The sequence below is a fragment of the Colletotrichum gloeosporioides genome, assembly GCF_011800055.1.
Source record: "Colletotrichum gloeosporioides strain Lc1 chromosome Unknown consensus_50, whole genome shotgun sequence".
Classification (NCBI taxonomy): domain Eukaryota; kingdom Fungi; phylum Ascomycota; class Sordariomycetes; order Glomerellales; family Glomerellaceae; genus Colletotrichum; species Colletotrichum gloeosporioides.
The window spans coordinates 1,270,018-1,289,757 of NW_025544695.1; the positions used below are offsets into that span (position 1 = coordinate 1,270,018).

General features: G+C 54.5%; 5 protein-coding genes across 5 annotated transcripts; 2 read left to right on the top strand and 3 right to left on the bottom strand.

The window, feature by feature from the left end:
- Nucleotides 1–64: 64 nt before the first annotated feature.
- Nucleotides 65–1,885, top strand: GCG54_00000852 (uncharacterized protein; the record flags this gene model as incomplete). Its single annotated transcript, XM_045400984.1, has 2 exons — nt 65–245; nt 297–1,885. 2 exons carry the CDS (start codon nt 65–67, stop codon nt 1,883–1,885), a joined length of 1,770 nt encoding a protein of 589 aa, XP_045263657.1.
- Nucleotides 1,886–2,833: 948 nt separating this feature from the next.
- On the top strand, nt 2,834–3,586 carry GCG54_00000853 (Copper homeostasis protein cutC-like; the record flags this gene model as incomplete). The annotated part of the gene is made up of 1 exon (XM_045400985.1): nt 2,834–3,586. The coding sequence occupies one exon, from the start codon at nt 2,834–2,836 to the stop codon at nt 3,584–3,586; it is 753 nt and encodes a 250-aa protein (XP_045263658.1).
- A 2,241-nt stretch (nt 3,587–5,827) lies between these two features.
- On the bottom strand, nt 5,828–7,943 carry GCG54_00000854 (Alkaline phosphatase 4; the record flags this gene model as incomplete). Its single annotated transcript, XM_045400986.1, has 3 exons — nt 5,828–6,359; nt 6,409–7,369; nt 7,424–7,943. 3 exons carry the CDS (start codon nt 7,941–7,943, stop codon nt 5,828–5,830), a joined length of 2,013 nt encoding a protein of 670 aa, XP_045263659.1.
- Nucleotides 7,944–10,132: 2,189 nt separating this feature from the next.
- GCG54_00000855 (NAD(P) transhydrogenase) lies at nt 10,133–13,910 on the bottom strand (the record flags this gene model as incomplete). The annotated part of the gene is made up of 6 exons (XM_045400987.1): nt 10,133–10,164; nt 10,216–10,290; nt 10,348–11,871; nt 12,086–12,544; nt 12,597–13,733; nt 13,811–13,910. 6 exons carry the CDS (start codon nt 13,908–13,910, stop codon nt 10,133–10,135), a joined length of 3,327 nt encoding a protein of 1,108 aa, XP_045263660.1.
- Nucleotides 13,911–15,669: 1,759 nt separating this feature from the next.
- GCG54_00000856 (uncharacterized protein) lies at nt 15,670–18,327 on the bottom strand (the record flags this gene model as incomplete). Its single annotated transcript, XM_045400988.1, has 8 exons — nt 15,670–16,165; nt 16,224–16,474; nt 16,527–16,964; nt 17,015–17,316; nt 17,378–17,856; nt 17,919–18,057; nt 18,127–18,185; nt 18,314–18,327. 8 exons carry the CDS (start codon nt 18,325–18,327, stop codon nt 15,670–15,672), a joined length of 2,178 nt encoding a protein of 725 aa, XP_045263661.1.
- Between the last annotated feature and the right edge of the window lie 1,413 nt (nt 18,328–19,740).

A 19,740-nucleotide genomic window follows, 5' to 3' on the forward strand; every position in this document is an offset into this window, starting at 1 on the left:
AACATACATTTTTCACCAACATAACAACCATTCACCCGTTCACAAAGACATTCGCACCAAAGACATGGGCGGCAAAGTGTGGTCTCCGGCGGAGGAGCGCGTCTACTGGCGTACCATCGTCCCTCAATCTCAGAAGCGCGCTGGTCGCGGCCCTTTGCCTCCAAAGAGCTGGGAGGATTTGGCGGTGGTGATGCAATCAACATTGCGCGATGATGCTAAGCGCAACTACACCGCCCTTGGACTCTGTCGGTCACATCCTTCTTTCGGTTACGCACAGTACGCTGACAGGACTACAGTTGAACACTACTTCCAGAACATCGAGAAGGGCCGCGTCTCGCCCAATGCCACCAAGTATGTGCGTGAGCACAAAGAGACTCTCGCCCGAGTAAACCAAGAGGAAGAGGAGACTGAGATCGAGGGCGATATCACCGATAAGGACGCGACCATCTCTGATCACAGCCAAACATTGCCTAGCTCTCGTACGGGTGAGACCACTGAGGAGGAAGAGATGTCTGATGCCATCGACATCTATGAAGATAAGGAAAACCGAGCTGTTTCCTCCACCCGCAAGCCTCTCACATCCATATCCTTTTCCGATGCCAACCAAGCGGAGGAGGCCGACATGGGCGTCGATTCCAGGGCCTACCTCTCAATCTCGTACAATTTCCCTCGCCCTGGGTTCAATTACCAACATCCAACTTCGGCTGAACGCTCAACCATAGACAGCCTGAGGTTCAGAGGTCCTGCTCCTGGTTTCGAACACCCTTACCAGGGCTATCACGACCGCTTCCAAAACAATTTGGCTCATCGACGGAATCAGAGCATGTTTCTGCCGCATGACCAGGTTCCTGCCCATTTCCGCGGCAACTCCGAGGACTATGAGCCCGGCGGCCGCTACTTCTGTCTGCCGGCTCCGGACTACCGCTTCGCTCAACCAACCCAGGACTATTACGGTCTTAGCCCAATTCAAACTCAGGTCGCACCTAGCCACAGCCTGGGCTTCAGTGTCTCGAGGCAGCAATACAGCCCGCCGACTGCCGACTTTTCGCCTGGAATGTCGTTTGACGTCTCCAGCCACAGGAGAACGGGTTTCACTTCCGAAAGGAGCAGTTCCGGCCCTCACTATCACAGCTCACAACCTTCCTCGTCCATGCTCCAGTCGGCTACCAACGGAAGCTCCGTAGGTCACAGCCATGCGCGCGCCCCGTCATCAACTACGACCCAGAACGACTACTATGGGCGCCAACCCAGTCCAACATCGACTTCTGGTATGTCCAAGTCGAGCTGTTCTAGCAACAGCGCACGGCCCGAGCAGACCCTCAAGAGAAAGTGGACGCATGAGGAAGAGAATGTCGAACGCCAGGCACGCCAGCAGGCGATGCGAGACAGACATGATCAGCGTGGAGAACCCGAGGGAACCAGCTTCAAGCACAGCTACGAGGATTCGCGCAACGAAGGCAACCATTTGAGAAGCCAGTACAGCACTGCGCCTGGCTCGCTTCACCCAAGCCAAACCCCTTCCTCCGCTACTGTCAGCGCCACTTCCTACTACACCTCGATGGGCCCTCATGTCTCTCAGCCTTTTGGCGCTGATGGGAGAGGCAATGCCCCCGAGAATTCTCCGCCGACCTACTTCAGCGACGGCGAGGGGTTGTGGTATAGTCAAGACATCCCTGGAGTCATCACAAACCCCGAGCCAGCGTATCATTACGGCAAGTCGGCAGGTGAACATCGCCGGTTCGCGGCCTCTATGGCTGTGACCGAAGAGACTGGAGACACGAGGGCTATCAAATCAGAGGGTGAATTCATGGCCTTTGAGGTCCCTTCCCCTGCCGAACGCGGCTTCACTGGCGCAAACTCTGCATCTCATAATCACGTGCAGTAGCCATTCTATCATCGTCTCTCTCCACAATTAGCAGTCACTGTACGAACATTCGTTTTCGCAACATCATTTTCAGCAATGATACCCGGTACGCATACTTCTCCCAAGACGACAATGCCAGCTTAATACATTATTATTACCTGATGCGGCACGGGTTTCCAAGGTGGGGGATGGTCACACATGATTTGGTCAACACGACTGAGGTCAAAGCAGGATGGAATTTCTTTTGGGTTCGGTATCATGATAATGCTGTCAAGTGACAGTATAAGAAGGACACAAGGATACCCCACATCGATATGCGGTGGCGGAGTGCACTCCGTCAATGATAACGCCCAGTCATGAACAAGTTTAGCTGGTTTTTGCCTTCACTCATAGCCTTTTGATACAGAATTTGAACGGACAGTAACAAAACCTTTGGCGGCAAGCTCAGTTGTCCCTACCGGAAAAATGATGAAAAAACAACGCGCATCTCAAGGCCCGTCCTGCTCGTCCAACCCCTTATCCCATGCATGATGACTAAGGTAAGCTTGCCGAGGAAACTCGCACGACTTTGAGATCTCCATAGTGGGTACGGGGCGCGTAACAAGGGAACGGATGGCATGATCTGATATTAAGAATTGCTGTCCGAGCGGGAAGGCCATGAAAGCAAGGAAATCGGAGTTTACGGGGGAGTCTGGGACACGAGAACTGGTTTTCCGTCGTTTTCCAATTGTTTTTCGTTTGCTTTATAAGTCGTGGTTGCCCCCCGTCGGGAGAGATGGGATATTGCAGAGGAAACCTTACCGACTTACACAGAAACGTTACATACAGGGTCACACTTGCTTTTTTGCCCCGTTGTCTGTTTTACCCCTCATCCCAACCAACCAGAACACTCTTTTAAATACTTTCACCCAGCGTCTCATTCGACAAACATACCAAATGGGGGCCGCTCAGATTCTCAAACCAACAACCATGCCAATCAATCTCGAGATACCAGTCTTCTCGCCCTCGTCCGCGCTGCACGCCCAGGCCATCGGCGCGCAGCGCATCGAGCTCAACGCCAAGGGCAGCTACCCCGTAGGCGGCACGACGCCCTCGCTCGCGGACCTGGAGGGCATCACCAAGTGGCTCATGGTCCCCGTGCGCGTCATGATCCGCCCGCGCGGCAAGCCGGCCGACGGCCCGGACTTTATCTACACGGAGGACGAGCTCGCGGAGATGGTCAGGGATATCGAGACCTTCCGCGGGGTGCTGCGCAAAGACCGCGGCGACGGGTTCGTCTTTGGCGTTCTGAAGGCGTCTGCGGATGGTGAAGCAGTGGCGGTTGACGTGGAGAGGAATCGGAGACTTGTGGAGGCGGCCGGGGGGCTGCCGTCTTCTTTCCATCGTGCTTTTGACGAAATTATCCGGGACGGGAGCGCGCAGACGGTCGGGCGGGGCGTGAGGGAGCTCGTGGAGTGCGGGTTTGCCGGGGTGCTCACCTCCGGCGGGCCCGGGAATGCCGCCGGCAACAAGGCCGTTTTGGAGGAGGTCGTGCGGGCCGCGAAGCCGTTCGGTTTTGAGGTCATTGTCGGCGGGGGCGTGAGGGCTGCCAATGTCGCGGACGTCACGGACGGGCTTGTGGGTGTTTGGGCGCATTCGAGCTGCTTCAAGGGTAGGTGTGAGGAGGGGGAGGTCGATGACGAGGAAGCGATGGGCATCTTGGAGGTTCTTGCTGAGAGGTGACCCTGTTTTCTAGGGTAGTGGAACGAGATCTTGGAGAGGCATAGGACAAGTCGTGGTAGATTGGAATCGGGACCGGCTGGCTGGACTGTACATAGGAGGAACACATGGATCAGAGCCGAAGCAGGGATTTCTTCGGTCGATCGTAGATAGCATTCGAACTCGCAAACTTTTACATGATTCAAGCCATTGTCTTTCTCGCTGTGCGTGATTGTAGAGGCCTCCTCAAGTCTCTTTCCAAGGTGACGTTTACCACCTGGAGTTCCCATGAAGTCAAAAGACGGCCGCCGAGGCGGGACGCGGGAGATCGGCCACAGGCACGTTTGCCATTGCGGGGATGGTTCGCGCCATTTAGACGAGATCCGCGGCCAGGCCTTTGAATAAATCAAGGAGGGGGCAAATAACAAGGAAGAAACAGAAGACCATGAAGCGAACAATGCACGACATACTTACATTGTTTGACAGCTGCAGCGTACGATGTTCTGGCCGGGATGCAACCTTGCAATGTTATTCTCGTCAGTCGACTTTCCCGGAACGGCTTGGAAGGCGAGTTTCCTTCCCGTGTCTCCCCTTGCGCGCATCCACCTATCCCCGGCAGGATCTCGGTGCAATATCAATGGGAAACTCAATTCACGAATGGGGGAGAGAAAGACCGAGTTTGACGGGTTTGTAAGTCGTTGATTTTCCTGGGAGAGGGAGAGAGTGGGATTGTGGGCGAACTGACCATTTCGGTGGGAACATGGCATGTTGATCAGTCCATTTGTGAATGGTGCGGTGGACGTGCGCCATGACATAGCCGACCTTCGGTATCCCAACTTGACCATCGTATCTTTGATGTTAGACGTAATGTCGTGGACTTGTGTAGTTGAATTCGTTATGGAAATCGATGGTGTTGTGCTGGCATGCAGATTGATGCATCCGAAGTTGCATCCATGGATAACGTGGCATGCATAGCAGAACGCCCTTATGAACACAGCAACTGAACGAAACTTTGCAACTCTTGAATGATCAACACAGACCTTGCCCTTGAACGTCTTGAGGCGTCATTGATGGGAAAAGTATTCTCCTATGATTCAACGCGTCTAAAGTAACATCACCGACTTACCTCAGCCCCGAACCCATGACGCCAACGGCGTCTGATGCTTGATAAAGATCTGTCAGTTGACAGCAACGATCAATCTATCGGACAGCTTGTTGATACTTTAAAAGATGCTGGAAGCCCCTACGCCAGGATAATGCCCGGACGAAGGGACTCAATGACTGCCAGGGACGAACTCCCCTTACCCTGGCTTGATTATGGCCCCCTCCTCGACCCCTCTCAGGGGACTAAGAGGCGGTTCCCAGCGGAGCTGTATTCTCAAGTGAAGAAGTTTCAAACACAATCAAGTATAATGGTTCCCCTGATTCTACGTATCTACCCCCCAGAAAAGGGGTTTGCGTGGGGTTCGGGAGTTCAGGTAAAGAGCTGGGTCTGAGCCTAGACCTCCAGAACAAATGCACTCTCGTCAGTCATACGGGTAAAAGACGTCTGAAAGTGTCACAGATGGGGCAAAAGCGGCAATGAAGTAGATTGTCTCTCTTCATCATTCACAAAACTACCTAGTAAGCAACTGTTCATCCCATCTCCTGTTCGTTATGTGCCACAGTGACGTCGGTGGGCCCTGAAAGAATCTGAAAATAGGTACCCAGAGCTTGTTCAACTACTTTCCCTGCGGTAATATACTCTGCCTTACTATCGTCGTTGCTAACATCGCCGTTATCGCTACTACCGTCGTTGTTACTACTTTCGTCGTCCTCATCGTCCCCGCTGTCCTCGTCGTCGTTGTTATTGCTGCTGCCCTCATCCTCGTTATTATCGTTATCGTCGTCGTCGTCCTTGTCGTTGTTATTATCGTTATCATCCTCGTCCTCGTTATCATCGCTATTACTACTACCATCATTACTTCTACTTCTGTGTTTAGTAGGAGTAATCAAATACATAGGAAATATAGCCGCACATGCACAGGAAAATTAGGCGGTCTCGTCCAGACGACGATGGTCTCACGCTACTACGGAGCCGTGATCAGAGTCACTTTGCAATAGGCTGAAACGTCTTTAATATTAAGTGTATTCATTATTTTCAAGACTTTATACTTCGTAAACAGTCTACTACTTTTCGCTCCAAACACGACCTCTCAACGCCACCCATGCTTTTACATCTCGCTACATCTACAACCAAGCATAGATACCTGCACCAGGTCACACTCAGGCGTGGAGGTTGACCGCCCTCCTGCGGCGAACACCGCCGCAGCCAGTGGCGTTGCGCGGCTGAGCGAGACCGAGGCAGTTGGCCATCTTGTAGAAGATGTCGATGTTGTTGTAAGTACCACCAAAGGTCTCCTGGCAGGGGCCGCGGGCCCAGACGGCGACGTCGGTGAGCGAGTGGACGCCCTGGGCCTCGTTGGTGGGGATGGTGCCGTTGACGACGAAGCCGTCGGCGGCGTCCTTGGGGTTGACGTAGTAGTCGGAGGTGTTGGTAGCGGCGACGGCAGGGGTGCGGGCGGACTCGTGCAGGGCGAAGTCCTCGCGGCGGTCGGGGCTGGCGCCGACGCCGGCGGCGATGGCGTAGCGGGGGTTCCAGTTGAGGGGGAAGTTGGGGCCGGTGTTGTAGCTGATGCCGGGCTGCTCGACGGTGTACTGGGAGAGACCGGACTGGGCGTAGGTGCCGACGGCCTTGCGCTTGGTGCGGTCGTCCTGCTGCTCGGCGAGGTACTTGGTGTCGGCGCTTCCGAAAACGCTGTCTTCTGTTAGTGTTGATCTTTGAAGAGTGGTAGGATTTGACTTACTCAAAGCCGTGGCCGTGGTCAGAGGACACAACGACCAGGGTCTCCTCGAGGATTCCGAGCTCCTCGAGCTTCTCGATGGTAGCCTTGACAGTGTCGTCAAGCTCAAGAAGGTCACCAAGGGCACGGTCGTAGTCAAGAGAGTGCATCTGCTTATCGATGGAAGCGGCCTCAGACATGAGGAAGAAACCATCCTCTCCGCCGCGGTTGTGGAGAATATCAACAGCCTTGAGGGTCATTTCCTTCAAGCCGGGGATATCGAGAGCAGCACTCTTGTTACCAGTAGGATCGTTCGTAAGCTTGGCCAGGTTCTCGGTGAGAACGTTGCGGTCGAGCCAGACGGGAAGGTTGGACTGGGTGAAGATACCGAGAGTCTTCTGCTTGGAGTCGGCGGCCTCGAGGGAGGTCTTGTTAAGAGCGACAGTGTAACCCTTCTTGGCGAACTCCTCGTAGTAGTCCTTGCCCTCGTAGGAGCCCTTGCCGGCGTAGAATTGCTCAGCACCGCCTCCAAAGTAGACGTCGGGACCCTCCATCTTGGTCCAGGTGTAGTTCGTGATGCCGTTGAGCGCCTGGTCGATGAGAGGACCGTACAAGCTGCGAGAGCGAGTGTGGGCGGTCAAGGCAATTGGAGTGGCGTCGGCGATGAAAGCGGTGGAAACAGCACCCCAGGCAGAGCCCCAGATTCGGTGGATGAGCTCGACAATGGTCTCAACCTTGGGGTCGTCGAAAGCGTCCGGGGAAGAGTCAGCGTAGACGCCCATGGCGTTGACGGTGCTCTTGTGGCCAGAATACAGAGCAGACGCGGAGTTGGCAGAGTCGGTGATGTAGCTGTCGATGGAGTGCGTCATCTGGTGACCAATGACGGGGAACTTGTCGAGAGCCAGGCTGGACTGGTACTTTCCGTTGATGCTCTTGTGGCCGAGAAGACGGGCGGCAGTGACCATGTTGGTAGTCATACCGTCACCTATAAAGCCATTGTTTAGTACGATATCAAGTCATTTGCAATCAATCTACTCACCGATGAAGAAGATGACGTTCTTAGCCTTCTTCTCAGTCGCCAGGGGTCGCACAACCCAGTTGGCGGTGGTCGTCTTGCCATCGTAGTACTTGAGGGTAACCACGTAGTTGCCGGGCTCGTACAAGGCGATGTGGCGCCAGATCTTGGAAGCCACGTTCACCACGCTTTTCTGCTTCGCGTCCTCGGCGAAGAGGTCCTCGTACCAACCGAAAGACCACTTCTCGAGCTCAGGCTCGTCGAGGCCGAAGAACTCGGTCAGGCCCTTGGCGGCGCCGCCCTCCTTGGAGATGCTGACGGAGAAGGCCTCGTCGGGGACACCGTTGTTGAAGGCCTCGGAGCCGTTGACAGGCGCATGGACCTCGACACGGAGGTCAAAGAGCTGGCCGGGCAGGAAATCGGACTGGTCGGGCGGGAGGACGCAGCCGAGATCAGGGCAGGTGCCGAGTCGCTGGTAGGTCTGCGCCGACACGAGGGACAGCGAGGCAGCCAGGACTGCGAGGGGGCTGAGCTTTGCCATCATGTTGATCCGCTGTCAATGGGAGTCGGGACAGAGACGGTGAAGCGTGAACAGAAGATCCAAGCTCGGGGAAAGCTTGCTGCAGCTCGAGAGCTTATATACCCTCCTGCAGCATCGCAGAAGAAAAAAGTCATCCCATGTCAATTGATTTTCTGGGAGGGATCACCCCCGCCGAAGCTGTAGTCCGTCCAGTCCCAGAGCCATGTTCCCACTGCATGACAGCATACTTCTGTTGGTTCGCGGATCCTCGCATTCGCGGGCCAAGCACCGTAATAGCCGGGATGAGAAGGTGCAGATTGCGCCGCGTTGCAATCCTAGCTGAGGAACTTTCGACCAACGCGTTAGGTAGGATTCCGTCGCCCGGGCCACAACATCAACACGCGATTGGCCGTCAGGCAGGCGGATGGGCCGACATCATGACGGCGTACGGTGACGGTGTCTTGGGTCGAACGAAGCAGGATGCAACTTCACGGCTCATCTTGGGCAGAAGAGGCACGTGTTGCGCCGAGCTGAGCGGTCGGCATCTCGGTTTGTTATTGCCAAGCCTCTTGTCAAGCGTAGCGGGCGGAGATGATGCCAGGGACAGCAAGAGGAAGCTGTATCGTCGGTCTTTGAATTGGGGGATGAAGCCTGGACGCCTGGGGTTCCAGAGGAAGAAGAGATGAACGGCGTCATGTGGCGTAGGCTTGGCACTGCAGGTCAAGGACGGGCATTGTGCCTTTAAAGCTTCTGGTGTGCCCGGTGTATGTCGTGATTCGCCGATACGGTTGCTTTTCATCGGTTCGTGGGGAATCGATAAAGTGATCCAAGATGGCACAGCGTGGGAGTCGTGAGCGGTTGCTCCGGGAGGGTCTAACCATGGCCGTTGAGCTTGACCTCGTGGGCGAATTGGCGCTTCTGATTGGCTGATGACGGTGTAAGTCGAGGACCAGGGTCCGTTGCGGGGGTCACTCACCACTTATATGAGAGACTTTTGGACGGAAATCGTAATCTTGAAAGACCATTTGAAGGATTCAAGGTGATCCATGACGAGGATTCTAAATGTACGTACCTGGATTATTCCGCACTCAAGCCAGTGACTTGGAACTGCACAGACGTGCGCGTTCTTCAGTGCCAAGACTGGACTGGATGAGCTCCGATATGGTCAGCAAACATTAACTGCCAAGCAATAGAGAAGCTTTGCTTGGCGTTCAAGCGTTGTGGCCGGTTGAAGACTACCGACTTTTGACTCGCACGAGAGTTTCCTAAGGAATTTCCAAGGCACATATTTGCAAGAGGTGCATGGTTACAATCATGACTGTTCTTTGCCAAAGTTTCAATTGATGGCTCAGTAAGCCAGACCAGGATGAGGGCGTCAAGTAGAAAAAAAGTGACGGCCCATTTTTCCTGTGGTTATTTATATACCTTACTCTACTTTACTGTCGTCGTCTTCGTTGCTACTACTGTCGTTGTTATTGTCGTCATTGTTACTGTCGTCGCTATCGTTGTTATCGCTGTCATTGTCGTTGTCGTTGTCGTTGTCATCGTCCGTAATATGAATATTCAGGTACACAGGAATGTAGCCGCCCAGGCGCAGGAAAAATAGGCGTGCTCGTAATTAAAAAAAAGTTTAAAACTCGATGTTCCAGGTCCAGGGCAATGGCGACTGTGGCCATGCATGTCAAAAGTCCCGATGAACAATTGTTTAAAGGGAAAACAACGACGATCACTTATCGTCGACAAACCAAGACTACAATAAGTCGATGGAATGATACTGGGTCGGTTATGGGGAAGTGCAGACCTGCGGACGACCTCTTACCTGAATAGGTACACCAAGCACGGACTTGGATGCAGCTTAATCTGGTCGGCCCGAGGCCATGGCTACCAATGAAATGGACATAAACATTCACACTTCTGCTACTACAGCGACGGAGATCCTAGCTTGTCTTTTACTCGAAAAGTGTTAAATAACGGGGACCAAGGTAAATAGCAAGCCGACTGGCTGCATTTTGCTTCGTCACCAAAAAGAAATATATTGCATAGATTTCAACACTGCCGTCCCTCGTCGGTATGTACAGCAAATCAACTAGATCAAACACACAAAGAAAACATGAGAGAGCTCCTTGTAGATGCAATGCCTCTAATAAAGATGCTCCCCAAACTCAGATATACCACCGAGGATCGACGTGCGTAAAGGAGATCTCTCTAAGACTCTATGCTCGGGCCTCGACAGCTGCTTTGATTGCTGTGAAAATAACAGTCAGTATTTAAACTTCGAATCAACGGAATGACATACCATCGCAAGTAACTTTAGCATCTCCAAACAACATGCGTGTTCCAGGCATGTAGAACATTGGATTGGGTACGTCGGCTATACCATGTCAGCATTCGCTTGCTCGATGTCAGAACTTCACAGCGATGAGCTTACCGTATCCGCTAGCCATGCCTCGCTTCATTACGATGACTTGCTTGCTCTTCCACGCTTGCAGCACGGGCATACCGGCAATAGGGCTACCAGGCTCCAAGGCGATGGGGTTGACGGTATCGTTGGCACCAATGACAAGCGTCACATCAGTGTCGTTGAAGTCGTCATTGATCTCGTCCATCTCCAAGACGATATCGTAGGGCACGCTCGCTTCTGCGAGCAGGACGTTGCACTGACCGGGCATGCGGCCAGCCACCGGGTGAATGGCGAAGCGGACGTTGATGTTCTTTGCTCGCAGCATGCTCGTGATTTCGCTGATGGCGTACTGCGCCTTAGCCACAGCCATACCGTAGCCCACTACTATGATGACATTTTCGGCGTTGACGAGAGCTTCAGCCGTGTCTTCCACGTTTGTTTGCGTTATCGCTCCCTCTATCTTGTAGTCAGATTGCTGCGGTGCCGATATACCACCAAATAAGACGTTTGTCAGCGATCGATTCATAGCCACGCACATAATGTACGATAGAATGGAACCAGATACGCCGATGAGAGCTCCTACTGTAGTTAGAAGCGGGTTATCCAGCATGAAGCCTTCTGCCACAAGAGCGAAGCCAGAGTACGCGTTCAGCACTGTGATGACGACAGGCATATCTGCGCCTCCAATCGCAGCCGTTGTGGTATAGCCCTTGATGAAAGACAGGATGGTGTTTGCTGACAGAGCTGCGGCGGCAATCATGGGTGAGCCGGGCGCCATCGTCACGAAGGCACCCATGGTAGCAATATTAGCTGTGAGCATGCCAGAGTTTAAGACATGTCTCCCGGGTAGCATGAGCGGCTTTGAAGACATCCTACCGGCCAGCTTGAGGAATGCGACAATGGATCCAGTGAAGGTAATGCCACCTATGAGGACTCCTAAGTAGCCAGTAACCATATGGAGCGTTGAAATGTCATCAATATGCGCCATGACACTTCCGATAGAAGTCAATACAGCTGCCAGACCAACCACGGAGTGGAGGGCGGCAACGGTCTGAGGAAGGTCCGTAGGGGTGATCCGCTTGCCGATAAGAAGACCGGCAATACCTCCGAGAGCGGCCAGAGCACCAAACTGAGTTAGTACCTCAGGGGAGAAGCCGACAGCCAGAAGAGAGGCCAGCACACCGGAGCCAACTCCGAGCATGCCCAGCATGTTACCCATGCGAGCTGTGGACTGAGATGCCAGGCTGGAGAGGGAGCTGATGCAGAGCATAGAGCTGATTAAATACCCTCCCTGAACTAGGCCTGCAGTTCCGGTGGCTGCTGCAGCAATATATCCTCCGCCAAACAAGGCCGCGGGGATGGCATAAAGCCATGGGTATTCCGGTGGGTCAGTCGGTCGCTTGAACATGTCCAGCATTCGCTTCGTGATGACGAAACCGCCAGACACGTTCACGAAGGCCAGGAGAACAGAGAGCGCGCCGAGAACTTGAGGGATCGTCTGAGGAACATAGCCACCACCCAGAATGAAGAGGCCGCCAATTCCAACCATTCCTGGCAATTGTTAGTTCTGTACAGTGATTCTTGCGATTTCAGGGAAGCAGTGGCGGCACCTGTGAACAGGTGCCGGAGGGGTCTGTGCGCCACGGGCCGGGGCCCACAGACCCTTCTCCAGCTTCTCCGCGCGCAGGGCAACTCAGGTCAGATATTCCATCATCATCACACTGATCGCCATCTTCGCGCCCGTTGCCGTGATAGAAACACTTACCAGAAATTGCATTTGTAACGGACATTAATGGGCTGTGAAGGCTCGCCTGAATCCCCCATACGACACGATAGCCGATCAGAGAGGCGAGGGCGAAAGTAAAGGCGTTACCCATGAACAAAGCGTCAGTCATCTTTCCCAGCGCAAGCGCAGTTCCCATGCCGGCGGTGACGGTCGCAACTTCGCGTGAAGTCTTCTGGAAGGGCGTTAATGCGACGACTTCAGCCTCGGCGGCAGCGGTAGGAGTCGGAGGCGGAGCTGGAGCTGTTGGAGGAGCCTTGCGAGGAGCTGGTGGGATGATGTCTCCATTTTGAGTGACGATCGCTCCTCGGACAACCTCATCAGACAGGTCGATTCCGAACTGCTTCTCCTTAGGAGCCATGGACATTAGGAACTTGGTGATGTTATTGGAGTACAGGGTTGAGGATTGCGTGGGCAGTCGTGAAGGCAAATCGGTGTAGCCTGGAAGAGTGTTAATCAGTCATTGTTAGCCAAGGGATGTCTTAGCGCCTACCAATGATCTTGACGTCCTTGTAAACGTAGAGCTCTCCAGGCTTGGTCTTCTCGCAGTTTCCGCCTGCCTCAGCCGCCAAGTCGACGACGACCGAGCCGGGCTTCATGATCTCTAGCATGGACTTCGTAATGAGCTTAGGCGCCGGCTTTCCAGGAATCAGAGCAGTGGTGATGATGATGTCGACCTCGCGGGCTTGTTCAGTGAACAGCTTCATCTCGGCTTCGATGAACTCCTTGGACATCTCCTTGGCGTATCCGCCAGCTCCGGAGCCGTCTTCCTTGATGTCGACCTCGATGAACTCGGCGCCTAGCGACTGAACCTGCTCTCGAGCCGCGGGACGTGTATCAAAGCCTCGCACGATCGCGCCGAGTCTTCTAGCGGTTGCGATTGAGCTTAGTCCAGCAACACCAGCGCCAATGACAAGTACTTTGCAAGGAGGAACCTTGCCGGCGGCGGTAACCTGGCCGGTCAAGAAGCGACCAAAATTGTTGGAAGCCTCAAGAACAGCCTTGTATCCAGCAATGTTAGCCATAGAGCTAAGGGCGTCAAACACCTGGGCACGGGAAATCCGGGGAATCTGGTCCATGGCAAAAGAGGTGGCCTTCTGCGCCGCGAGCTTCTCTACGAGTGGCTTGTTTTGCGCAGGCTGCAGAAAGGAGATGACAGTCTGCTTCTCTTTCATGAGCTCAATCTCGGCGGGAATTGGCCCGCGGACCTTGAGAACAATGTCGGAGCCGGACCAGACGTTCTCGGCGCTGTCAACAAGCGTTGCGCCGGCAGTTTCGTAGGCGGCGTCCGGGAAGTCGGCCGCGGCTCCAGCGCCTTGCTCTACAAGGACTTTGGAGAAGCCCTTTTTGAGCAGCAAAGCTACATTCTGGGGTGTTAACGCGACGCGACGCTCATTGGGATAGATCTCCTTGGGGACGCCAACAGCAAGGTTGGCGTACGGGACAGACGGGGGCTCCACGACCGTGGAGTAGGGCGCGGTGGTGACAGGTCCGGAGACTACGGAAGCACGGCGAACGAGCTGCAGAGGCCTCGAGACGGCCGGGACGAGGGCCGTCGTCTGGCGAGCTCGCGCATGTATGCAATTCCATTTGCGCTGGCCTTCAATGGCCAGAGTAGCCGGTGCGACTTCTGATGCGGGGTAATCAGCATCCAGCAGGAAGCAATTGAGTTCGCTCGTTGTCTAGTGCCGGGGGAAGCTGGCTTACCTAGACCGACCGGCCACGAGCGAGGGACGAGCCGCCCGGAAGCGCGGGATGAGCAGAGGTTGGTGGCCAGAACTGGCCGCAAGACGGATAGGTTCACCATCGTTGCGAGTAGGCTTCGAGCATCCAGGCTAGCGAGGCCGGGGCGACGAGGCGATCAGGCAGCGCGGATTCTCATCTGTCGTCGTCACTGCCGATTGATCGACAGACAGGACAGACGGCGCAGGGCACGTATTGGTGTCTATACGAATGCGGAGCTGCTATAGTGTTGTAGAAAGGGAAAAGAGAAGACACGAAGAAGAAGAGAAAGAAAAGGTTAGGGTTGGGATTGACTTTGCGCCCGAGGAAGGAACAGACAACGGGCTCGTACCGTGTCACGTTATTCTCCCGCGTCTCGTCCATGCCCCTCCTCCGCCCTCATCGCCTCTTTGGCCTTCCCGAGTCCTCCTCCTGGCTTCTCCGCGCATCCGGATCCTTGTTCACTCCCGTTCCCGCTTCCATTGTGCCCCTCAGGCGGGAGCGCAGAATCGGCCAAGTGTGTCGCAGATGTCGCAGGAAGAGCTCCAAGCTCCTCCAATCACTGTTTGAGTCTGGTGCTTGGGGTAGCCGCCAAGGTGGCCACCCCGCTCCAAGCTCTGCTTACTCTGATTCACAGCCACATGGGTAAAGTAACCGGATTCAAGAAGACGCGGGTGCGGATCTTCCGCGAGGGTAACCGTAGACGAACAGTTGGAGGTAGAGAGGGAGATGGTGTGCGCGTACGACTGTTCGCGTGTGGTACGTATGAGCTTCAGGGGTTGATGGTGTGAGCTGCTGGAGGAAGTGGCCTGCTGCATGCCTCCGTGCATGGGAAGAAGTTACCTCGATTGCGCCCTGGACCCGCTCACCCGCTTCTCCAGTGCGGGGGTGGGGCCGTGGATACCAAACATGGCGCTAAAACATGGCAGCACGGCTCTTTTCCCCGCTATCCAAGCATCTGATAAGCCGTCGATAAGCCCGATAAAGCTCTCCTCGAGCACCGCCATCAGCCAGTATACACTGTACGCATACCAGAGCATTCGTCTCAAGCCAATACGACGGGAGACGGAGTCATGGGTCATCATGCCGCACGGGCTGCGACATAGAATCCCTGGCCTCATCTTGACCCGTGTTTGCTGCCGTGATGCGGAGAAGCTGCAGCAGTCTGTCCCCTGTATCCGTGGGTATCCGCATCTTCCGTGCTCCCTCCCCGTGATCCAACTCCAGTTATCCCGAATCTCTTCGTATTTCTGGAACATAGGTACCTAGCGTAGGCTTGATGAATGGACTCAGATCTCAAAAGCAAACTTTACAGGTTGACTTCAACAGAGCGCCTTGACAGCAGCTCGTGCTTGTCAGGGTGTCATCTCGACTCCAATTTAGCCAGCCTGATGACGACTTCCGCCACATGTGTTATGCCTGAGAACATTCTGTACATGCATGCAGCTGCGCAGACAAAAGGAAAACTTGCGTCGGCTAGCTCGGGCTTTTCCTCGTTGAAGACGGGCGGTTGCAAGATGCGGCAGGAGGACAGCCAATGGAACTGCGACATCTGAGTTGGAGAAGCAGCGATGCGTTCTTCAGCTGGGTTGTTGCAGATTTAGTGTCAACCTTCTTAATCTTGCACAGCAGTGGTCGGGTGATGTCTTCCAGTGGTGTCTTAGTCATGGTGAGAGGCGATGCTTTCTTCGTATCGAAAGCTCTCAAGCTCCATTATCTACCCTTCTACTTCCCTGAATCTACTACATGATATTTTGCCTTCCGCGCCTTTGGGCTTCAGTATCCCTTATGCCTTTTTTCTCTTTCTCGCAAACCGCGACGCACCATGACCCTTCAGCAATTTTTCACTGCAAAAAAGACGTGTCGTCTTCTACCAGGCCCATCATCTGCTGGTTGCTGTAAAACCAGTCCTCTAGCTGCGACGCGTTGCCCATCCACATCATCTGGTTGAGCGGGCCCGGCCCAGAGGGGTTCATACCGTCCTCCAGCGACCCCATCTGCTCCGGGTTCCCAACTTCGCCCGTTTGCTGCCGATCGCCGCCACCGCCAGTCAGCCCCGCCGGTGGGAACCCGAGCGCCGTGAGATACTTGTCCATCTCCTGACTAGCCTGCACTTGCTCCGACTGCTGCGAGTCCTTCCGCATCTCAACGTACCGGAACGCCACGTTGTACAGCACGTGGAACAGCCGGTACAGCCTGGCTGACGCTTCGGTGAACTCCTTGGCGGCCTGTATCGATGTGACGAACGCTTGCAGGTGGGCCAGGTCCGCTGCGTCGTTGGTCTCCATGACTTGACAGAAAATCACAATGAACGGGACGAATGGAGCGAATAGAATTGTCCTGTGAGAGTCGTCAACAACCGTCGTGTGATCGCAATCGTGCAATCCATGATACTCACCAGTTCATGTACATGGGGAAAAGGTAATAGCCGTCTTTTGCCATGATCTTCATACAGTCCTGGTGTCTTTGCAAGGTCGCCCTTGCTGCATCGATGCACTCGGTGCTAAATGTCGTCGGAGAACCGGGAGGCGACGGCACGGCACGGTAGATGATGGTCAATAACGACAACCTCAGAACCTCATCTGAGACATTGAAGAAATCCATGGTGTTTTCACCGACGGCCTCAATCGCTGCTTGGAGATATTGCGCCTGGCCAAGCTGGTCAGTACCGAAATATGCAGACCTGTGTTTGCGCACTTACGTGAGTCTCTTGCGTGCGTTCTGTAACGCGCTGTAACTCGGCAGCCAAGCCCCGAGCGCGACCTTCACGGACGGACGCTGGCTGTGAGATTGCCTCGGGACTGTAGAGCTGCTCATACGTCTTTCCCTGGATGCTCGAGACGATTACCCACAAGCAGAAGTAGCTCATGAGCGCCCCGTGGATCTTGCTTGAACTTGACGGGTATGGGACGGTGACATCGTAGTCCTGGATGCTCGACGGCCTGCCAAGACGGAGTGACAGACTCTTGTCTACGAAGTACACGGACCAGAACAGAAAGATCTTGTAGTCTTCGTCGTCCTTGTTGCTGCTCCTTACAGAAGCTATTCTGTGGTATCCGAGACTTTGACACAGCTGAGCTGCGGCACAGTTGAGTGTCCATGCAAGGGATGGTTTTGCTACCTCAACAGCATGGTACGCCTGTAACTTGTAAGCCATCAAACAATGCAGCAGATTTCGTTTCAACTCACCCCGAAGAGCAAAGCCACGATCATGTCCATGGTTGCTGGTAGGTGTAGGGGGAGATTGGCGAGGGCGGTCTCCAGGTTATCACGACAGACGGAGCTCATCTTGGTGTACTCTTCCTTTTGCTGGTCCGTGATCTTCCCTGTCATGATCATATCCAGGTAGAGACTTTCCAGTCCGGCATTGACGATGATGAACTCGGCTTCATTAAATTCAGTTGGGGCAAAGAATACTTTGAGCGTGAGATCTACAAAGTGGTCTGGGTGCAAAAAGTTGTTGACCCATTGAACGCCAAGCACTCGTTGAGCTATTGTACAAGGTGACACGTTAGTGGTGCAGTAGAACAAGACCGGGCAATCAAGTCGTACCTTTTGCATCGCGGATGACACTGACTGCAGATTGTACCGGAGGCATTTCCCATTCACTCAAGGCCGGCCGTGGAACGGGCCTGGCATGAGCATACGTCAGTTCATGAGAAGCAGACTGCTGCTTCAGCCCCTCGACGAGCGAGTGGAGGGCGTCGAGGGTTTCCCGCATCTCGAGGACAGATGCGCTGTCACCGACAGTTTTGCGAAGGAACTCGTGAGCAAATATGGACTGGGCCGTCATTGATGATTCGCCCTCAAGCATGGGCCCGGTCGGCTGCACGGTGTTGACATGGCTGGCAGGGGTCGATGTCGAGGTGGCAGCGGGTTGCGAGGGCAGCGCGCCAGACTTGGCAGCGGCGGCGGGAGCGGACGAGGCCGAGGCCGCAGCTGTCGCGACTGTGGGGAGTTGCAACTTGAGGTCTTCGAGAAGACGTACGACGCCGTCCAGGCGACGGTCAATAAGATCAATCTTCTTTTCGCTGAAGGATAGATTTTATTAAAACAGAAGTTTTTTTCACAATGCGAAGGATGGGACACATACTATTGAGGGGTGATGAGAATACGAGTTCTCTTCTCCTTTGGCTTCAGGCCCGAGGTGTTCTTACACTCGATGCCGGCGTGTTGGCAGTGGGCGCAGGGGGTCTCTCTATCGCAACGAATCTGGGGATTCACAAGGTCAGCTCACAGCGTCCAATGAATGGCTGCGAGTGACATGACACATATTATGGCTACACTAGTGCAAAGGGAACAAGGGTTGAGGTTGCTAGGGTGGCCATCTGCGTACCTTACGAGCACGGCAAGCGTCACACTACATATTGAATTAGTTGGATGAACTCCAGTCAAGGGACCATGATTTTTGAAAAACTTGCCGCTCGTTTGATCGGGAGAGAAGAAGGGTTTGAACCAGGGCCTGTTGCTCCAGCGCCTGCTCCAGACGATTCGGCCTCCATGATGGCCGGCGGGATGTGGGTGTGGTTCTGTCAGGTGTGGAAAAGGCTCAGATGCAAGGGGGTCACAGTCTTCTAGAAGCCGGCGGGGCGGATGATAGATGGGCAGAGGATCCGAGCCCGGAACAGTGACTCAATGACCGAAAGGTGGGGACCAAGACAGATTCGGGGGCGGGTGACGTCGGGCTCCGAGCAGGTTGAAAGAGCGGGCGTTGGGGGTCGGAACTCAGGGAGTAAGTTCGGGAGGGACGATGCCGTCCGGAGGCGTTCTTTGAGCTCTTCTTAGAAACGAATGCGGAGCGCGCGGGGCCCGCAACCGAAGCACTATGGGTCGAGGCCGCCGGGTGCTCGGCGGGATACCGGTGGCTGTATCTCTTGGAGCTAAGGTAAGGTAGCTAGGCTCTGGCAAAGAGGCTGTGGCTGAGGCTTAGGCTTAGGGCAAGCGCATGGAGATTCGTATCCGCAGTTATAAAAGGACGAGCAGCTGTTGCAAAAGAAAGGGACCCGGGTCATGGCTCATATGAATGGTTCGTGTGCGAGCAGTACAAGGCGGACAAGGATTTTTCTTAGAGATTAAGCTTCAATGCCCCCTGGGGACTGGCAGCATTCAGGGGACACGCACAGCTAACCGTCCAGGGCAGACCCAAGCCGCCAGCCCCGGACTGGCCGCTGTAGAAGCCATCCTAAAGAGGAATACTTAGCCAGAGCACGGGCCCGCTCAGTTCTAGTAGCGACTTTACAGAGACTTGATTCGTCGAAATAGGGGCAGTACAGCTGTAGATCACATCTTCGGGCTTATCCCACCGGTTGCTCCCAGGGTCACCCCGCCGGTACTGACAAATGGCGGGCTATGTTCCTCTGAATAGCGACCAGTTCATCGAGATATCCCGCGGGCATTAAGGCTAAACTTAGCTCGTCTAAGCTTCCGCCGCCGTTGAAGCCGTTTAGTCGGCCTTTGCATCAATTCCTCTCCATGTCTTCTTTTGCTGATGGGTGAGGGTTGACAACAGCCGCCACTTTCAAGACGATATGGCATATGATACCCTCAAGTTGTGCCGCAATATCTTCAGATATGCTTCGTTTACCCGGGCTGAGTACGAGAAGGATGGCTTCCAGGTAGCCTTGGCTGCATGGCTGCAACCTGTGAAGTAGTTGAGAGGTTGTGGTTGGAGAGACACAAACGTAGTCGGCGGCAGCATTGACCCATTTGGCTCACCTTGGCTCACCTGGGGAGGAGGGTGAGACGACGAATCTTTTGCGAGTGCGGCGTCTCACACGTGTCGTTTGAGCGACAGTGTCGTCGCGTCTCAGAAAACGCACCAGGCTTCAGCTGGCATGCTGCTGCAAGACGGAAGAGTCATCGGCGTGACCACGCGTTCGGCCGTTTGGATGGACGAATGCTGACAAAATCCGGGG